Source organism: Sceloporus occidentalis, unplaced genomic scaffold (genome assembly GCF_023333645.1).
Source record: "Sceloporus occidentalis isolate IW3139 unplaced genomic scaffold, rSceOcc1.0.p SCAF_146, whole genome shotgun sequence".
NCBI classification, from domain to species: Eukaryota; Metazoa; Chordata; class Lepidosauria; order Squamata; family Phrynosomatidae; genus Sceloporus; species Sceloporus occidentalis.
Genome location: NW_028317126.1, coordinates 1,641,724 through 1,662,332, shown reverse-complemented (window position 1 = coordinate 1,662,332; position 20,609 = coordinate 1,641,724). Strand labels below are relative to the sequence as shown.

The 20,609-nt window shown below is 40.6% G+C and overlaps 1 protein-coding gene across 1 annotated transcript; it reads right to left on the bottom strand.

The window, feature by feature from the left end:
• Positions 1-1,597: 1,597 nt before the first annotated feature.
• Positions 1,598-19,628, bottom strand: LOC149280827 (transcription factor EB-like). The gene is made up of 9 exons (XM_089500056.1): positions 19,431-19,628; positions 14,718-14,972; positions 14,383-14,463; positions 14,076-14,196; positions 13,398-13,454; positions 12,712-12,787; positions 9,026-9,028; positions 2,279-2,426; positions 1,598-1,975 (listed from the first exon to the last, which is right to left on the bottom strand). Exons 1-9 carry the CDS (start codon positions 19,626-19,628, stop codon positions 1,598-1,600), a joined length of 1,317 nt encoding a protein of 438 aa, XP_089356182.1.
• Between the last annotated feature and the right edge of the window lie 981 nt (positions 19,629-20,609).

Below are 20,609 nucleotides of genomic sequence, written 5' to 3'. Positions count from 1 at the left end.
TAGTCAATGTGCCTTTCGTTTGGTTTAAGGAATATGTTTTTTCACAGTCATAAATGTCTTAATTTATTGCAAGATCACTTTGGCAGTCATTTTCAGTCCTGTGATAGTATTAAACCACAGAGGAACAAATACATTAAAAGTGGTCTATGGATTTTTTACATCTTGTCATCCAGTTAAATAGTTTATATTTTACATTGAGCACATGCAACATATGGCTTATTCCAGAATTTGGCCACAGTATATTCCCAGATATGGGCTCTATATAAAACATGTCATTAGAAAGAGATACCTTAAAGAACATACAAACACATTTATTACATTTTTATATAAAACACATACGCCTGTGTGTTGATCTAAATATAAACCCTCAGACATCCACACAACATATGTTTTTTTTTCTAAGTAATGCAAATCATGAAACTTCAGGAAATTCCCAGATGTCTGTTGAGGGAAGCTTTAGATATTTGGGGGGGAGTTCACACAAGGGTTACTAAAATGGTGAATGGTTTGCAGGATAGATATATCAGGAGAGATTAGTGAACTCAGTATTTAATAACTGGGATGAGACAAAACAGATGAGCGGTAAAAAGAAAACAAAATATATAAAGCAATTTAACAAAGAATAAGGTGTGCAATCATTACTAACCAGTCACTAGAATATTAAGTAGTTTTAGCATTTATGGCCTGAACTAATTGTACGGTACACATTAAATGCTGTAGGGCCTGCTTATGAATTTACACCTATAAATTACAATAGCTGTAACAATGCAAGCTATAAATGCATTTTAAGTCGTATTTTTAGACACATGTGAGTGTTACATAGTAAGACAACTTGCAACCGATGAGAAACAAGGGTGAGGGTTTCATATATATATACATATATATATATATACACGCACACAGTATATAAAACAAACCACAAAACATGGTAAGTTAAAAAGGTTTATAGGCACTGTCGGCTTATGTCAAGGGTCAATATTTAGAGGGCAAAACTCAACTGAATGTTATAGTAAGTCCAGTAGATTCTATATGTATGTATATTGCAAATTACTCATTGGAGCAAAACCTAATAATGTTAGAACATGACAAATCCATGTCACAATACACTTTTGTCTATAAATGACATATGATATAAATGTTTTATCCAATGTTAACTCTCACAATGTTAACTTTCACAAAGCACTTCAGCTAATGAGAAGTTTCACCGTCTCATATATTGCTGTCTCAGCTAAGTTGTAGCCTTTATGGTAGAGTCATTCTCACACAGCTTTAGTCGGAACAACACCTTTAAAAATGTTTGCACGTTTCAAACGGCAGCTGCATGCGTCATCCTTTCTTGCTGGAATTTAACATGTTTCTCTGCGTATCAAATTACATCCCTGAACTTGATGTACCTATATGTAATGGTATATTTGCATGTAGGGACTAGTTAAGTTTATTATACTTAAAAGTGTGCATTTCTCAGTGCATACAGATCAAGGTAAGTGATCTGAAAACGGTGCATAGCTATCCAAACAGTCCTTTAAATAAGACAGTATTAAGAGGCCACTGCCCATACACTCTTATAAAACACTCAGGGTTCAGTGTCTATCCACAGTCACAGTCCATCAACCTCATCAATGCTAAAGCTGCTTCTCCGACTGCTGGCCTTAGAAGTGTCAGGGGACAGGGTGCACATGAGTGGGTCACAGGTCATAATGGGATCAGATGTCAGCATGGTGTCCTCCATCAGCATGAGGTCCAGATCTGTCCTGGATAAATCAGGAAAAGAAGAGTCTGCACAAGTGGTGCTTTGGTAGCCCAGGTCTGTGGGAAACTCCAGCTTCTGCTGCTGGTAGGTTGGTTGTGGTGGAGCTGTTAGCTGCTGCTGGAGATCTGGAACTGTATCAGGCTCCTGTTTTATGAGATCACGTGGGTTCAAACTTTGAGGAGAAGCAGTTGGGAGACCATGTGCTTGGGCTTGCAATTCTAGCTCCTGCAAGGGAGAAGATTGTAGAAGAAAGCGTCAAATGAAAAAGTAGACTTTTTTATGTTAAGGGCAACATGTAACCATAATTAATAGTAGTGTCAATTTTTTGCTGTAAGCCAGAGGCTTAAGCAGAGCTTTTGGCACCTGGGGAAGGGATAAAGATCTGCGCACAGACGTCACATCTACTTTCGGAAGCAGAAGGAGGAACAGGTACAGGGCAACTCAAGTGTGCCCATCATCCTGAAGCACATAGCATCATGCCATTTGGAACTCAGTGTACCGCTGAGCGACTTGGAGCATATGTTTTACCTGAATCCGCAGCCACAGTTGCTTGTTAGCCTGTTCCAGCTGCTTAGAGTGTGCCTCCAGCTCTCGGCTCCTTTGCTGCTCCTTCTGCATATGTTTGATGTATTCTACAGATGCCCTCAGGATAGTGCCTTTATTCCAGCGTGTGTCACTGCGTTAGTGAAGGAAAAAAAGATTGCAAATCTATTACCCCTAAACTCTGAGTCTGTACAATAGCTAGCTTGTCGATGACCCCATAATAATTTGTTTATCCCTTCATGGGCTAATTTACAAAACATATTCAAACAAGGACCTACAAACATTCATTCTACAGATCTTCTGTCCCCAACAACCATTCAAGGTGTCTCATTCATATAAAAAATGCTGTTTTTGTCCCCCTTCTTTTAAAAGCTAAATCATTTTTTTATATCTAGATTGGTTCATTTAGCTATAAATGATTAATCTAATATATTGGTCTTTCATAGTTCATTTTATTTTGTTTCCTCACAAGCTCCTTTGAGGTTTAATAATTCATTGTTGTTTACAGGTATGCGTGACAATGGAAACACTGGATAGCATCACAAAGTATGCCTTTAATAATTATCTTCCTTCTAGTGTTGTGCCAAAAAGGATGGCGTTCCATCCTCACTTCCAACATCAGGCCGATAGGCTCTATTTGCAGGAAAGAAGAGATGCCTACATGAGTCTTCTACTACAGTTGCACACTGATCACAGAAAAGTTGTGCTTGACAAATGACTGAGTAGTCACAGTGGACTTTTCAAACTCACTACAGACTTTTCTTGATCAGTGGCTATGACTGGGTGACATTTTTGGTAGATTTGAGTAGCCTTTTACAAATGACACACACTGTGGATAAGGAACAGTACCAGCAATATTTGTATTTTACAGATGCATTTATTTTTATGGGTAATTCAGCGGTTGGTTTGGGATTTTGGGTTTTACACGGCTACGGCTTTTGTTTATATAAGACTTTTAGGACATCCTAAAATATTATATATTAGATATAATAGAGATCATTATAAGTATCACTAGCTGGCCCCTGGTAGAGAGGGGGAAAGCTTGTACTTTCCAAATTGAAAAATGCACACCTATGTGGGATTTTAGCCACCCACAGAATCCGACAAACCTATGCAATGGTGGTATCACTGTACTCAGGAGATTTTGCAGAACACAGTGCGGTTTTAAGTAGTGCCATTTATCAGGAGCTGTAAATTCATACCTGAAGTACAATGTGTGCGAATAAAAACAATAAATAAAAATTACTACCACAACCTTTCACAAAGGTTGTAGTTTTAGTGCATGGCCAGCTTCAAAGATGTCCCAAGTAGGACATGGGCGCAGGATCACCAAATATGAAAAAAGGTTTTGAAAAAGCATTCCACTACTTATTGCCCTATTACAGGGGCGTCCAACTCGAGGTGCGGCCCGTGTGAGATCAGCAGCCAGGGAAACCGGGATCACAAGAGCCCTGCTGCTTAGCTGTGGGAGGGTCTTTTGTACTGCACAGAAGACGCGGAACACAGCAGAGCCACGTGAATGTACATGATATAACATGACTCTGCTCCAGTCCTGCTTCCTCTGTGCAGTACAAGAGAACACAAGTCTGTGAGCGGCATCGAGAGAGCTGCAGTGCAGGTAAGGAGTTGGGGGAGGGTGTTTGAATGAGTATGCGTGATTGAGGGAATGAATCTGTGAATGAATGAGTATATAAATGAATTAGTGTGTGTGTGTGGGTGTGAGATAGCATGGATGTGTAAGGGGGGGGGTCATGGTACAGGGTGGCTGTAAGTGATGTGCAGACCCCATACTGCTGACTGCATCAATACACAAGGGGGGCAGCTAGCCAGGTTTCAGCATGTACTGGCTGACTTGGCACGATAGGAGTGTGATTGCTAATAGCAATCACAGTCTCATCATGCCTAGGTTCCAGCATTTACTGGTTGCCTGGGTATGATAGGAGTGTGATTGATGTTAGCAATAAAACTCCTATCATGCCAAGTCATATTGTTGAATTTTTTGTCCAATTGTGGTGTTTTTAATAAAAGTGTGGTTAACACACCAAAATTGGACAAAAAATACAATAACAATATTAATTTATATATGATTGTTGACAGCAATCACACTCCTATCATGCCCAGCTAACCAGTACATGCTGGAATCTGGGTATGCCTAAGATTGCTGTTAACAATCATAATATATATATATATTTATTTTTTTTACATTTTTGGTGTGTAACTTACTTTTATTAAAAGTGTGGGATTTTTTAAAATTATTTTTAAAGGTGGGGGGTCATTTTCGGTTTTGACTAAGTGAACCCTGAATTTTTGGTTTTGGTCCAGAATTTTCATTTTGGTGCATCCCTAGAATAAATAGAACTATTTCATTTTTACTTATCTAGAATCCTGAATTTGTACTCACAAAACTTTCTAGGCCCAGTGAGAGGTAAAGTAAAGGGTTAGTGTCATTTACTTTATTTTAATCTGCATATTTTAATAAAGGCCATATTTTCTCACAGTGAAAAATGAGTGCGGCCCTCGCACATATACAATTCTGATGAAGTGGCCCACTACTTCACTAAGACATGTGAAAGATAGCGTCATGACATAGGACACACGCAGGTGCGATGTATTTGTAGGTTGAGCTCGGAAGGAAAGTGGGGAAGTAATCCCAATGGCATTCTGATGATTGATAATTGCTAACCCTCTAGATATTGAAGATTGTTGACCGAACTGCAGGTTGACTGACTGCACCCTTGCCTGGCCCACAGGATCGCCTGTGCCTCCAGAGGGTTACCTTCCTGCGATGTGGATCTGGTTAAGGAAGAATGTGAAAAGTCCATGCTTTGGTCCTGCTCCTGACTGGTGGTAGTCCTGATATTCTTTGTTGAAGATCAAGATTATCCCTGCTTGTAACCGCTACACAAAGCTTTTGATCTCTGTATTGTAGTCCTTGCAGCTGAATAACTAGTGGTCCGTTATTGCTTTGTTTGTTGTCTACCTCAAAGGAAGAGTGGGGAAGTTTAAATTTGGCACTTTATTTTTACTGGAACTTTTCGGCCTGATGGATGAGCGGTGTATCTGGAGGATGAAGAATGAAGCATACACTGAAAAGCACACTCTACAGTTAAGCATGGCAGTGGCTCTGTGAAGCAATGAGGCTGCTTTGCATTCTCTGACACCGAAAAACTGCAGTGTGTCTGGAAGGCAAGATGGATTCCTATTAGAAAACATCATGCCGTCTGTGAGAAAGCTGAAGCTTGGGCATCATTGGACCTTCCAACAGGACAATGATCCTAAACATATCTCAAATTCCACCAAGGCTTGGTTGCATAAGTCCTGGACGATTCTAGAGTGGCCATCACAGTCACCTGGTGGGATTTGAAGAAGGGAGTTGTAGCAAGACCAAGAATATTACTGAACTGGAGGCCATTGCTCATGAGGATTCCTCAGGAACACTTCCAGAAGCTGGAGCCTGGATATGCATCTTGTTTGCAGCAGGTCATAAAAGCAAAAAGGGTGCCCTACTAACTACTAAATATCTTGCCATGAAGGGGTTAAATAATTTTGAGACTGGAGAAGTTGTTATAAGTTGTATTTGCGGTTGAATTTAAGGAAACCACTTGAAGCATTTGTTGTGTTGAGGTATTTCAATTGCTTTTGTTTTATTTGTTGATTGTAAACAGCTTAACCCCTTCAGGACCAGGTTTTTGTTAAGGTTGCGCTAAAAGACCGTTTTTGTGTTTTTGCTATGTCTTTCTTCAACTGCAATTTCTCTCTTCTCAATTAGTGCACCCACACGAATCATATATTGTTTTTTTCTGCACAAGTAGGACTTTCATTTGAAACCATATTAAGCTGGGTAGTACATTGTTTTGTTTGACATAAACTTAAAAAGGTGGGGGGGGAAACAAAACAAAAACATATTTAACAGTTTTGTATACATACAAATTGTACAAACATTGAACCAATGGAAAAAAATTATCCAGAATATATTAATTGACTTGTCCTGATGTGGAAACCACCCAATATGGCCAGGATTTTCATCTATTTTGACCAGTATAGGGCAAATGTTGCAAGGCATGCATCACGTTTTTAAAATGTTATTTTTTCAAATTTGGCATGGTAGGCTAATAACAGCAATAGTTGTCACAGATACTGATTATTCCCCAAAAATTATATGTTTATGAACAGTAGATAAGTCAAGGTGTACAACTAGGGTCATTTTGACACTTTTCAAACAGGGATTTTATCACCAATTGCTGCAAAATTTTGAGGTATTTTTATATTTTTGTGGGGTTTTTTTTGCATATGTTGCAATGTTGTTTTAGATTTCATATTATATTTTGTATAGAATATGTGCAACTGCAGAAAAAAACACCAAATTGTGTTTACCAACATCCCCCGGTTCCAACAAGGCCTCACATGCATGGTTCATGCATTTTTTGAGGAAACTATGAGGGCAAAACTGGAACATGCACATTTTAGATTTCAAATTTGGAATTTTCAGAAATTGGTTTACTGGGTCCATATCCCATTTGGGACATTTTGGAAGCCCCCACTGTAATTTACTCCATGAAAGTATATGTTTATGAACAGTAGACAAGTCAAGGTGTTCAACTAGGGTAATTTTGACAGTTTTTAGGCAGCCATTTCTTCACTGATGTCTGCCAAGCTTCACAGGGAAATTATTTTATTGCGTTTTTAACGCATACATTTCAACGTTGCATTGAATTTCTTGCACACCATAAGTGCAACAGTGGACTAAAGTACCACGTTTTGTTCACCAACATCCCCTGATTTCAAAAAGGCCTCACATGCATGGTTCATGCATTTTTTGAGGAAGCTATGAGGCCAAAACTGGAACATGCGCATTTCAGTTTTCATTTTTCTAATTTTCTGAAATTTCAGGCTTGTTAGTGACAAGTTTAGGCCATGGATCAGGGAGACCGATCAATAATCAGTGACTTAAAATGTCACCGACAAGTGATCACGTAAAAATGATGTATTTTTTTTATTAATATTTTTTTTTCCACAATTACCCTAGATGACCCCTCCCTCTTTCTAAGGCAAGGTCATCCAGGGGCTGCCATAATTATCAGATCACTCCTATTGGCCAGGAGTGACCTGATCATCATCAGCCCACTTACTAAACTCACAGCATTTGACCTGGAAGCACCCTGGACTTTCAGGTCAGTGCTGTTTATTTTTTTTTGATAATTTTTTTTTAACTCTTTCAGTGCTGATGCTCCATTGGAGCACATCATTGACTGATATTTAGTCCCCACAAGCTTGTGGGGACAAATGTTAACCCCATGCAATGCCACGATTATGTCATACACATTGCGGCATTGAAGGAGTTAACGCTGCACTGTCACTCTCATGGAGCGATCAGGCAGCAGGGGAGGGTTGGGGCTGGTCTCCACACTCATGTGGAGACCGAAGAACCCTCTCCCCCTGTCCCTGAAGCTGCCTCTGGCAGCTGGGATGCAATTGCTGGTGTATAGACCAGCAATTGCAGGGAGGAGTCTCTTTGATCACTCCTGTAGGCTTTCATGCACTGAGGCAGAGCAGGGAGACAGGGGACCTCTGGAAGGTAAGTGAACTACAAAGGGGGAGGGGTGGATAGTGAGAGGGGGTAGTAAGTGAGAAGGGAGGGAGAGTGGGTAGATATTGAGGAAGGGAGGGAGAGTGGGTAGACAGTGAGGAAGGGAGGGAGAGTGGGTAGATAGTGAGAAAGAGGGTAGTAAGAATATTAAAATAAAGAATTAAAATTAATCCACGCGGGATGCAGAGGAAACGGAGAGGACCAAAGATGCAGACCTGGACCCTCAGGTGAGTCACTGCATCGGGGTCTAGTGTACGGACCCTGACAATACGCTGCACACTGCATCAAAATTGGTCTGCATGGCTGTTATCCCAGAAGGAAGACTCTTCTAAAGAAGATGCACAAGAAAGCCCGCAAAAAGACAAGCAGACTAAGGACATGGATTACTGGAACCATGTCCTGTGGTCTGATGAGACCAAGATAAACTTATTTGGTTCATATGGTGTCAAGCGTATGTGACGGCAACCAGGTGAGGAGTACAAAGACAAGTGTGTCTTGCCTACAGTTTAGCATGGTGGTGGGAGTTTCATGGTCTGGGCCTGTATGACTGCTGTCGGCACTGGGGAGCTACAGTTCATTGAGGGAACCATGAATGCCAACAAGTACTGTGACATACTGAAGCAGAGCATGATCCCCTCCCGTTGGAGACTGGGCCACAGGGCAGTATTCCGACATGATAACGACCACTTCCTTGGTAAAGAAGCTGAGGGTAAAGGTGGACTGGCCAAGCATGTCTCCAGACCTAAACCCTATTGAGCATCTGTGGGGCATCCTCAAAATGGAAGGTGGGGGAGTGCAAAGTCTCTAACATCCACCAGCTCCATCATGGAGGAGTGGAAGGGGACTCCAGTGGAAACCTGTGAAGCTCTGGTGAACTCCATGTCCAAGAGGGTTAAGGCAGTGCTGGAAAATAATGGTGGCCACACAAAATATTGACATTTTGGGCCCGATTTGGACATTTCCACTTAGGGGTGTACTCACGTCTGTTGCCAAGGTTTAGACATTAATGGCTATGTGTTGAGTTATTTTGAGGGGACATCAAATTCACACTGTTATTCAGGCTGTACACTCACTACTTTACATTGTAGCAGTGTTGTCACATGAAAAGATATAATCAAATATTTACAAAAATGTGAGGGGTGTACCTCCTTTTGCCTTCAGAACTGCGTTCATTCTTCGTTACTTTCTGGAAGGTGCTGAAAACATTCCTCAGAGATTTTGGTCCATATGGACATGATGGCATCATGCAGCTGCTGCAGATTTGTCGGCTGCACATCTATGATGCAAATATCCCATTCTACCACATCCCAAAGGTGCTCTATTGGATTGAGATCTGGTGACTATGGAGGGCATTGGAGTACAGTGAACCAATTGTTTTGTTCAAGAAACAAGTTTGAGATGATGTGAGCTGTGACACGGTGCATTATCCTGCTTGAAGTAGCCATCACAAGATGGATACACTTAGATTGTGAGCTTGCAAGAGCAGGGTCCTCCTCTCCTTTGCACCAGTTTGTTATTGTATATGAAATTGTTCTACTGACTGTAACAGCGCTGCTGAATCTGGCTGCGCTTTATAAATAAATGTAATGTAATGTGAGCTGGGCTCCATTGAACTGCATTCAACCTGCAGGGGAAGCTCGAGAGTTCTCAGGGGGGTCTGGATAGACCCTCTGTGAAGTCATTGATATGACAGTTGGCGCCGCCATCTTGTGAATGGCAGCAATGGCATTTACTGATGGCGCTTGTGGTTGCTTTTCGGGGGAATCACAAGGCTATCGCGGCAGGGGGTGAGTTACTGACATGCCTCGATATCGAGACATGTCAGAAATACCGATAATGCTTAGGATGCGATTGCTGATCGCTTCCTAAGCACTGTTTTAGCCGGTTGCTGTCTTGATCAGTTTGGCGGCAGCCAGTTTTTTGGGGGGAGGGCTTTCCTCCCATGATCCACGGCCAGCCTCACTTGTCAGGCTTCCGTGGAATCTGCAAAGCCGATGAAGGTATTAAACAGCAGCCCGTACATGTACAGACTTTGTCGTTAAGTAAAGTGCATTATGAATTAAGGAGGGACTTTAAAATGGCTATTGGTTTTCCAAGTTTCTTTTTGTATATAACATATGCTAACTGCATAATAGATGCCAAAAATGTTAAAAGACATGTATTCCTGTTCATTAGGTAAAATACTGTTTTACCATTCTACTGTGTATTTTTCTTTTAAAAAAAATAAATTATAAAAAAATTCTTTAGTGCGATACACTATACATTTAGCTTGTACTAACTACCACTCTTGTATAACTCTGAAACTATTGGTGCTTTACAGGGTACCTATGATGGGTATCTAGAATAAAAAAGCTAAAACACAATTTGCAACTTACTACATTTAACCTCTTAATGACAATTGACGATCCAGACACGTCACCCGAAAACAAAGGGTTAACGACAATTGACGTGCCAGGACTTTAAACCCTTTGTGTTCACCCAAGCACTAGTTGAGACTTAGTGTAGCAAACAGAACTCAGAACTCAAAAAGCATAAACATTTTTACACACAAACATAATTAGACATATAATCCCATCAACTACCAGACAGCTTGGCACATCCAAACAGTTCGATTGCAATGCCCACTATTTCGAGGTGATCCCGAGGGAGCAGCCGTCAATCCTGGGGTACTGATGGAGAGCTCAGAGTCCAAGAATGTTACGTTCCAAAAAGCGACTTCATTCGTCGTTGGTATCCTGTGCACCAGTGCAGGAATGTTCCCGGAAATACTCCATATGGTAGCTGCAGCTCTCGGTTATGGGTAATAAAACCAGGTTTCCCAAATGAGCTCCCTCTCCGTAACCACCTCTAATCGTGACCTACCATGAGCCAAGTATCACCCCAAAAGAGTGACGCGGTAGGGCAATAGATGTCCGTAGCGACTCTGTTCTAAATGTCGCCATACAGTTCCGAGGATTTGCGCCTAGGTCCAGTTTAGGTGCATGGAGCATCTCTGGCCATTTTTAACTCCCATAGCCGGCTAATCCTTGGAAGTCTGGTTAGGGCAGACCAGACAGGGCTTTTTCCGGCCAATCTGTGCTCATTGGCAGACAGGGAGTCTCTTCATGAATCCGTCACAGCCCTCCTCCTACTCAAACCTACCCCCATGTTTCCTCAGCCTCAGAGAGGTTATCGTGACACACATCATTGAGTCTGTCAAGGATAACACGACTGTGATTAGTTTTCAAAGATGTTCAGATGGGAACAACCTATCTGATGAGCAAGCGTAACTAGAAGAATTGATGCTCTTTTGAAGACAGTCACACCAAATATCAATCTGATTTAGATTTTTCTTCTGTTAACTCACTTTGCATTTTGTTAAATGATAAAGGTAAACTAATAACATGTCTATTTTTTAAAAGCATTCTCACTTTACAGCATTGACCGTTGCACAGTACTGTATGTGTAGCATATCTGAATATACTCCTGAAGATGGGACAGATTTGCCTTGGGGATTAATATGGAATCACACTGGTACATGCCTTGGAATTCAACAGTCCTGAAACTGTTAACAACTGTTATGTATGAGGGTGTACTTTTACAAAATTAAAATTATATGATTGACTAGAACATGCAGTTTAGACTTGTGCATTAATTTTCTCTAGGGCAATCTCCGACAAAACTAGAGAAAATTTGTTTGAATTCATTGCCAGCTGTATCCACCATTAGAACCAGTATTACAAAAAAAGCCATTGATGAGGGAGGGACTGTGTGTGGGAGGTAACATATCAATGACCGATAGGTAGAAGTAGCCAAAACAATGGGAGTGTTCTCATTAATTGTTAAGGCTGTGACTGATGGGTCCAACAACCTGTGTGAGTTTTTCCTTACGTTTTTCACTCTGGCCAATCAGCATTTACAAGGGAAAGGGACAAGAATTAGACAAATAAGTGTGCTGAAGCATTTTAACTAGTCAGTAGCAGCTGTTACAGACTGATGGGAGTTAGAATTTGAGACATTGGCATCTTAGCAGAGACTGAGATTAATGCTCATTACTCATATACAATACTGCAAGGAATAATCCTATCATCTATTATTCTTATGATAAATAAATATTGGTGGCAAACCAGGCATCATAATATATGTGCATATCATTCGCAAGTGTCTGCCTGCCCAGGACCAATGCTTTACTACTACTGCACTGCATAACATAGTTATATATAGGCTGATAAAAGACATGCGTCCATCAAGTTCAGCCATTCCTATATCGGTTAATTTGTTGCTGTTGATCCAAAAGAAGGCAAAAAACCCAAGTTTGGCTCTTTCCAATTTTGCACTAACCAGAGAAAAAATTCCTTCTTGACCCCAAAAGGGCAGTCAGATTTCTCCTTGGATCAATAAACTGTTTCCCCATAATTAAAGATTATATCCCGGAATATTATGTTTTTCCAAGTATCCATCCAGTTGCTGTTTAAACGTCTGTACAGAGTGTAAGTGAGTCTAAAAGGTGTCAGGGAGCTCCCCCTTTTGGGAATGTCATACTGATTAAAAAAAAAAAAAGACCTCCGTCTGAAACAAACTGCCGCAAAAACAAAATTTGTTCATTTAATTATAATGATGTTCATAAAGCTCCCAGTGTACATGCACAAATTATATTAATATAGGATCATTTTTTTCGTTGTCCTTGTAAGTAGAAAGTACATTTCTTGAATAATATCTTGCATTGTATTTTTAGATAGAAGCAAAGGGCTCTACCGCTTTTTTTACATAGTCAATGGCATAACATGTCTCCCATATGCCACCCAGGAAATCTACTGTAATTTTATGCAAATTGTAATACTGAAATACTTACAGATCATTAGTTTTTGGAATCAGTGTCCCTAGTTCTTTAATCCGATCATTGATGTTAAATCTCCTCCTCCTTTCAACTACAATAAACAAAGTATGACATTTAGAAACAGGTTTTCGGGTGTGTGCCTGACACTCCATTGGTCATTAAGGGGTTAAACATGGATGATATCTGCATAAAGCTATCTTGCATCTATGACAAGGCCAAGGGCTGATTAACAGTCATTACATCATGAAAATGGACAGGATAAGCCTAATGGTTCTTATCTGCCTTCATATTCAATGTTTCTATTTCAGGGATGTCTACCCGTTGGTCAATTGTCTATGACGTTCCTTGCTATAGTATATTTAGAAAAGAAGATACATTTATTAGACTATGCAGATCTCTTTTTCCGACATTTTGTCATAATATGCCTGAGGAAGAGACCTAGATAGTCTTGAAAGCTTCCAATCCAGTATACGCCACTTAGCCAATAAAGTTATCATATTTATGACCATTGCTTTCTCTCTTTCTATGGCTAACTTGGTACAACTCTACACCGTGTTTAGCAGTATATAAAACTCTTATGTTGTACATTGACTTCATTTTTTTTTTAAATCTGACAAGACCACTTTTGCAACCTGCAGTAATAGTTGTCTAGGATACATGATTAATATTATAAAAAGTTTAATAAAGATACGTTGACTTACTCATGTTATGTGTGTCCTTTTTCTGACGTTCCCGTGCAATTGCTCTGTTCTCTGCATCTGGAGATATGACAAGTTCAGCAAGTACAATATATAAAAGCAGAACTTGCACAAAACAAATGTGAAATATACGAAAATAAATATCACAAAGGTGCAGAATGTAATATGGGTACATTACAACACTCACCCCCCCCCCCAAAAAAAAACACACATGCACAGAAGCACAAGATATTATAAAGACAAAACATCACACAGCATAAAACCACACAAATCAGATATAGACATTGCACAACACAAAAACACGATTCAGACACTGCAGATCACAATGATGACAATGTTGATATTACATGGCACACAAACAGAACATAAAACCGGATGACCAAAACACAAATACATCAGGGCCACCGGTTACTACACAAAAAACACAGAAGCAGAATACAATAAAGACATTGCAACACAATTAGTATAAAGTAGACATGACTAAAGATATTAGAAAAAGTGAAAAAGATTTAAAGGGGAAAAAAACTTTTTTAACGCAGCAGATCACAGATACATAGAACACATTCATGCAAAGCAAGAACAGGCTATAATGCCAGTAGTACTGCACAAATCACATAACAAATTGGCCATAAGGGGACGCAGAACATAATGTACAGTACAACATGCATATTTTATTTCTACCAGTCAATTCCCTTTTAATCGCTAGGTCAGCAGGGCATGAATTGCTTGTGACTCCCACAACAGTGTCACAGAGCAGTGAGTTTTCACTGTACAGTCCCAAGTGACTGCTGGAAAAGGGAAGCTGCAGAGAAAAAGGGAATAGCTATAATGAGAGATAGGTAAATGCAACAAAAATGTATCTGAAACAATTTCAGAAGTAATCAGAGAGTGTATGCATGAAAGGAACAAAGTAAGAGAGAGATGAGCTATGAAAAATACTATCAAACCACATTAAAACAATTGCATTCAAGCATATTTTCACACATACCGTGTTTGGCATTGAGAGTGCAGGCTGTGTGTATCCAAACATGTCATCTAAACTCATTATATTATCGATGACATCATCCATCTGCAAGTGAGAAATAGTGACTGTATCATGAATAATAATAAAAAACAAGGCATTACTTGTCATATGACAAAACATGACAAAACAAATTATGAAATATCCCAACACTGTTATTATTTACCTCTGTGGGCATACTGTTGACCCTTTTTTTTTTTTGGAGAATCCAGAAAACACTGAGTACTGGGACAAATATGTATTTTGGGGACTATGCTGCACAGTGTGGAAGAAAACACTGTAGTCACAATTGTAATACTCACCTCCCTCTCTGCATTTGTGCACAAGTTAAGCCTGGCCATGGGACTGTTGGGCGCACTATTGCCGGCCGAGGAAGAGAGGCGTGCAGTACGGTGGGCAGGAGAGGAGGGAGCAGGTGGGGGCTTCGGGGAAAGTCTCAGGGGACTCAGTTGGGAAGCAAACTTGTTTCCGTAGGTATCAGAGAGGTAATCCCGAACCTTCTTGTCGCGAGACTGTTGCAAATGATATGAAGTTGGGTTTTCTAGGTGAGTTTGAACCTGTAAGTGCAAAGAGATTCAATGTGTAATTTATCGCTTGCCATATGCCATATGCAGAAAGCTAGAAAAATATAGCTTTTTAAACCATTACAAACAGCAGTGGAGCAGTCCTTGAAAAATTCCTTATGTTAACTTACCATCGAAGAATCGCTGTTGCTTATTAGACATGTACACGGCAAACCAACTCACCTTTAATTATAGAATGGGGGGAAAAAGGTCCCCCAGAGGAAGAAGAGGTACAGCAGCAGCAGTAGAGCATTAGGCCTTGGCAGGCAGACACTGGCACATCATAGGCACGTGCAGCCCTGTGGAGTAGGACTGGATTTTCCCAATATTATAGAAATTATTTTTCTCCCAGAGTAAGGACAGTCAAAGAGGTGCAGCAGTAGTAGTAGTAGTACAGCACCAGGCCTGGGCAGGTAGATACTGGCAGATAGGCAGAAGCAGCCCTGTACAGAAGGACTGAATTTAACAAAATAAGAGCAAGGAAGGAGGGAGAGCAGCAGCACTAGACCTCACTAGTTTGAACATTGAGTAGCCTAATTTGGGAAGATTGAACTTTTAAGAAGTTTCAACCGGTTGTGTCTGGGGGTTTAGTATGTTGCCTCTCACAGAGAAAACCCTCTCGGTTTGAACATTGGTGGGTGGGCACGAAAACAACTGCTGGGCCACGAAAGAGTGGCCTGGCCAGACAACAGCTTTCTGGTCCCAATAACATAGAGGATCAGTACCAGGAGGTACTGGAACTTCCTCAAGGCATTCATCATCTCAGAGGCGCTACTCTGACTTTGGGTAGCTTGGGTGGTACTAGTACCCACCAAAGTTTCAAGGGCCGATGCCCAAATGTGTCTTTTGATATGTTAACGAGGGCACACCTACGTTGATTTAATATGCCTGTTGAATGCAAAATCTTAGTTCAGTCTCTCTCTGCCCACCATCCTGCATGGATGGGGCAAGCAGTGGTGTGCTGGGTTATGTTGGACCTTGTACTCCAAAGATATGGGCCACCAGAGTTCCCTCTAAGCTGTGCGCGCGCACATAACTTTTAGAAAGAGCGCACACGTCCCAAAATTGTGCGCACAGTACCTAACGGGGAGCTGGGGGGGCCGGCAGTCCATCCAGGGTGCCGCTCATCAGGGGGGTGTCACCATGCTTGCACTCCTCCAGAGACGGACAGTAATGTCCGCCGCTGGAGGAGCAAGCTCGGTAACCGGCTTAAAATCAATCAAGGGAGCGGGAGGTCTGTTAATATAGACCTCCGATTCTGCTCCCTTGCGATGCGCACGGCAACTGATGCTGTGCGTCGGGATTTGATGTCAGATCCCGGCGCACAAAACTGAAGCCACGCCCACCACCTTCACTGCACCGGAAGGACAGGACACAGAAGAAGAAGAGTCAAGAGGAAGAACGAAGAGGAGGAGGAAAAGTAACAGAACAAAGGTAGGAAAACATTAAGTTAGAGTGGATTAGTGTGTGAGAGTGATGGGTGTTATGCTGTAGTTTATGCTGAATGTTTGTGAATGAGTGTGTGTGTGTGATAGCATGGATGTGTAAGTGGGAGGGGATAGCATGGCATAGGGAGGCTGTAATCACATTCATATGATGCCCAGGTTCCAGCATACACTGGCAGCCTCGACATGATAGGAGTGTGATTGCTGTTAGCAATCATAAATATATATATAAATATATATATATGTATATAATATAATATTGTTTTTGGGTTTTTTTGTCCAATTTTGGTGTGTTATTTTTAATAAAGTGTTTTTTTTTAAAGGGGGGATCATTTTCGGTTTTGGTCATATGAATGCTGAATTTTCAGTTTTGGTGCATCCCTATATACTAAGCCAGACACTGAAGCGGTAGGCCTACACCACATCAATGTTTGGCTTAGTATAAAGTGATAGGGGTTATGCTACATTATTGGCAATGTCTGGCTCAATGTATAGTGACAGGTGTTCTGCTGTGCCTCAGTATATAGTGATAGGTGTTATGCTGCCCCACGGTCAATGTTTGCCTCAGTATATAATGATAGCAGTTATGCTGTACCACTGTTAATGAGTGCCTCAGTATATAATAACAGTTATGCTGTACCACTGTCAATATTTGCCTCAGTATATAATGATAGCAGTTATGCTGCAACACCGTCAATGTGTGCCTCAGTATATAGTGATAGGTGTTATGCAGTCAATGTGTGCCTCAGTATATAGTGATAGGTGTTATGCTGTACCCCTGTCAATGGTTGCCTAACGACAGAAGCTATGCAGTTTTTCCCAATAAAAAAAAAATATTTTATATATATATATATATATATATATATATATATATATATATATTGATGCTTTATGCAGCCCGGAGCCCCCACTCGCGATTCACTCATAATTAACTTTAGCAGTTTTTTTTTCAGCTCCACTTCTCTTTATATGGACTGTAGAAGCATATTCTGCGCACAAAATTTTGGCTCTGGGAACAGAAATTGTCTGCGCACACCACCTAAGAAAAATTTTAGGGAACATTGGTGGTCACCAGTGTGTTGTCAGTGAAAGAAAAGCATGCTGTGCACTAGTGGCGCACCGTATGTCGGAGGTGAAGTGGGTGGTTTGTCCAGCTGCCTTGGACAGCTCGGCCTTCAATGGAAAGCCCGAAAGCGTTCTAGGTTAGGCTGGTGCAGTGGATGTCTGTGGGAATCAGTCACACTCCTCGAGAAGGTTGCTGCTAGTGGCGGCTCTTGTTGCCAATGCCTTCTGTATTCCCCGTGAAGCAAAGCTGCACTGTGATGTGTATGTAGGTTTTGATTCATCAAAGATTTGGTGAAATGTCCCTTTTCCTTTACCCCTGATCATTACCTTACGACAACTTGCAATGCCCCCATCTCCCACAAAAATGCTCCCACACTTTACTATGATGTCGCCCACCAGACAAGGTAGCAGTGGTATTAGTGATATTTTGTTCATTTTTTCCATAATTGATTGATAATTTGTAATGATTGTGATGCTGCTAGTGCATGCAGGGGAAGAGGAAGTGTTAGGAGGAACATATTCAACAGAGAAACTGGGAGATGTGTCGCTTGACTCCCCCAAGTCTGGCTCATAATCTAAATCCAGGTCATTGTCGTAATCAACGTCATCATCAAAGATGACATGTCTTTTTCCACCTGGGCAGAAGGCGAAGTAAGGTGTGCTCCTCCTGCAAGGGTAGACCTTCCCTCTTTTTCCTCACTATATCCTGGGGCAAAAAGAGATCTGCTACTGTTATCTGACAGTGTCACTGCTTGCTACCTCTCTTTGGTCTGGAGTGTCCTGCCAGTGCTTACGGTAGTAGTAGCCTTAAGGGCCGTTATGGTTGGAGTGGTGGTTTTATTCCATGCGTCAACATAAAATAGCTTGCAAGGGATCCTGACCCTTTAGTGAGTACTTGGTTGTATTGTGACTAAAACCTCTCTTTGCTTTGGTAGGTGGGGTGGACAAGATTTTAGTCGGTACTGCTGCATGCGACTCGTGGCGGTGGTAGCTCAACTTCTGACTCCAAGCCAGAAGGCTTTTGCCTACTTGGGACAAAACTGATTAAAAGGTATACTCCCCATTTAGGAATTTCAAGCAGTCAAATGCCAGATTTTGTCACCAATTATTATTCAGCAATTAATTGAAGACAATTGAAAATATATTGTGTTGTCCACATATTAGAGGTTTGGCTGGTACTAAAGTAAATGGGCAAGTGTCTTCATCAACTAACCTACTCTGGAACAGGGAAAAAATTGTCTGCTGAAACCCCTGTAATACACTACAGTAGTCAATACAGCTTCTGCAATTTACCTCTCTGCACTAAAATAAGATACTGGATTAAATAGTAGTATGGTAGGTGAGCAATGAGCATTAATCTCTACTAACCTAACTCTCACGGTCTCACACTTCAACTCTCATCTGTCTGTTAAAATGGCATCAGCACACTTATATCCAATTCTTATCCATTCCTCTTGCTGATTGGCCAGAATGAAAAAAAAAGGAAAAACTCTCATAGGTTGTTGGACCCATCAATCGCAGCTATAACCATCCCGTTTTTAGCTCGCTAAAATAATTTAAGTCAATTTGTGTTTATTTCCTGCTAAAAATGTCATATTTTACATAAGAAACCATAAAAAGTAAAATATATTAAAATAATTTTGAATAAATTGTACGGAGCCTACCTTTTAATCTGATCATGAACAGGTTTATCATCATTTGATAAGAAAATTAGTAAAGAATAACCTATCGATTTAAACTGTGTTATTAAAGAGCAGATTCTGGTGCAACCTTCTTATCACCATGGAAAGTAATGGACTGTTGCAGTTAACAGATGGAATATAAATAAATCTCCTTGTTCTTCAATAAAATGTTGATGAATGTTGACAGAATGTACACCTAAAAATCAAACCCATTAGTGATAACGCATGTCTTATGATGTATGCATCAAAAGTAGCATTACCTTTAGGACTTCTACTGGGACAGGCGGGGGTGGTTGGAAAGATGCCGGGGTGCTGATTGCAGGAGTAGCAGCTGGTGTCACCATGTGATTCTGCTGCAGGAAATTCTGCTGATGTTGCATCTGAATCCGCTCCCTCTGCTCCTCCTGTTGTGCCTGCTCCTTCATTAGCTGCATGCGAAGCCCGATGCGAGATGCCATGTCTGAAGGAATTTCTGATATGTCAATACAAATGTGCACAATATATTAATATATAACATATAATTTATATATATATATATATATATATGTATGTCCCAATTTTACTAAAATTTATTACACCAACGAGTCCAAAAATCACCCCTATCAAAAGGATATATGTCTAACACCTCCTCCTCTAGAGTTTTTAGTGGCATGTGTCATATTAGACAATGTGCCTCTAGAGATGCTGTCAGCAAACCCACACATAGCTCTGCATTGCAGGATGAGTGATGCTCATGCCTGCCAGACAGGCAGCATTTGAGATCAAAGGTGGGACTTGCAACAATTATTTCTTAATCTCTTTAGGACCGGGCTGTTTTTTTCTTTCATTTTTGTACCCTTCATGACTGAGGCTGTTTTAACGCTTCTGCTGTTTTTTGTTAAGTTATTTTCTTATTTACTGTTCCCACGCAAAATGTTTTTTGTTTTTTTTTTAGGACAAGAAGCGATTTCTTTAGATACCATTATTTTGATCATATCATCTAATTTATTACATAAAGAAATAAAATATGGTGAAAAATTGAACAAAATGCTGTTTATTGTTATCTCATCTACAAAATCGAAAAAAAACCTTCTACATAGATTCTGATATTTGCCCAGATTTTAGAAATACTGTTTTAATGTTTTTTTTTTTTTCAAGTTACAGGGCAATAAGTACAAGCAGTGTTTGCTATTTTTTTTTCTTCAAATTTAGTAATCCTGTTCCCCATCAAACCATATACTTTTGAAAACCAGACACACGAGGGCAGGAACGGTACAAGGATTTTTGCCAGCCCAGACAAAGCTTTGTTTTGTCACCCCCTTGGGCCCCACCCGTTTATGCCCTGTCCTTAGAACTGAGTCAGGTGAGCACATCATACACATGACTTGCCCCCAGCCGCGAGGGTCTAGCAAAGATGTGCTAGACCTCAGCTCAGCACTGAAGGTATAGATCAAATAATG

Bases quoted from the DNA above. Each gene is read 5' to 3' on its own strand.
- LOC149280827 (XM_089500056.1), bottom strand. From the start codon at position 19,628: ATGGCATCTCGCATCGGGCTTCGCATGCAGCTAATGAAGGAGCAGGCA. The intron at 14,973-19,430 runs GTAATGCTACTT...TTGCACTTACAG, and splicing joins TCCCAGTAGAAGTCCTAAAG to GTTCAAACTCACCTAGAAAA. The intron at 12,788-13,397 runs GTAAGTCAACGT...TGTTTATTGTAG, and splicing joins AAAGGACACACATAACATGA to TTGAAAGGAGGAGGAGATTT.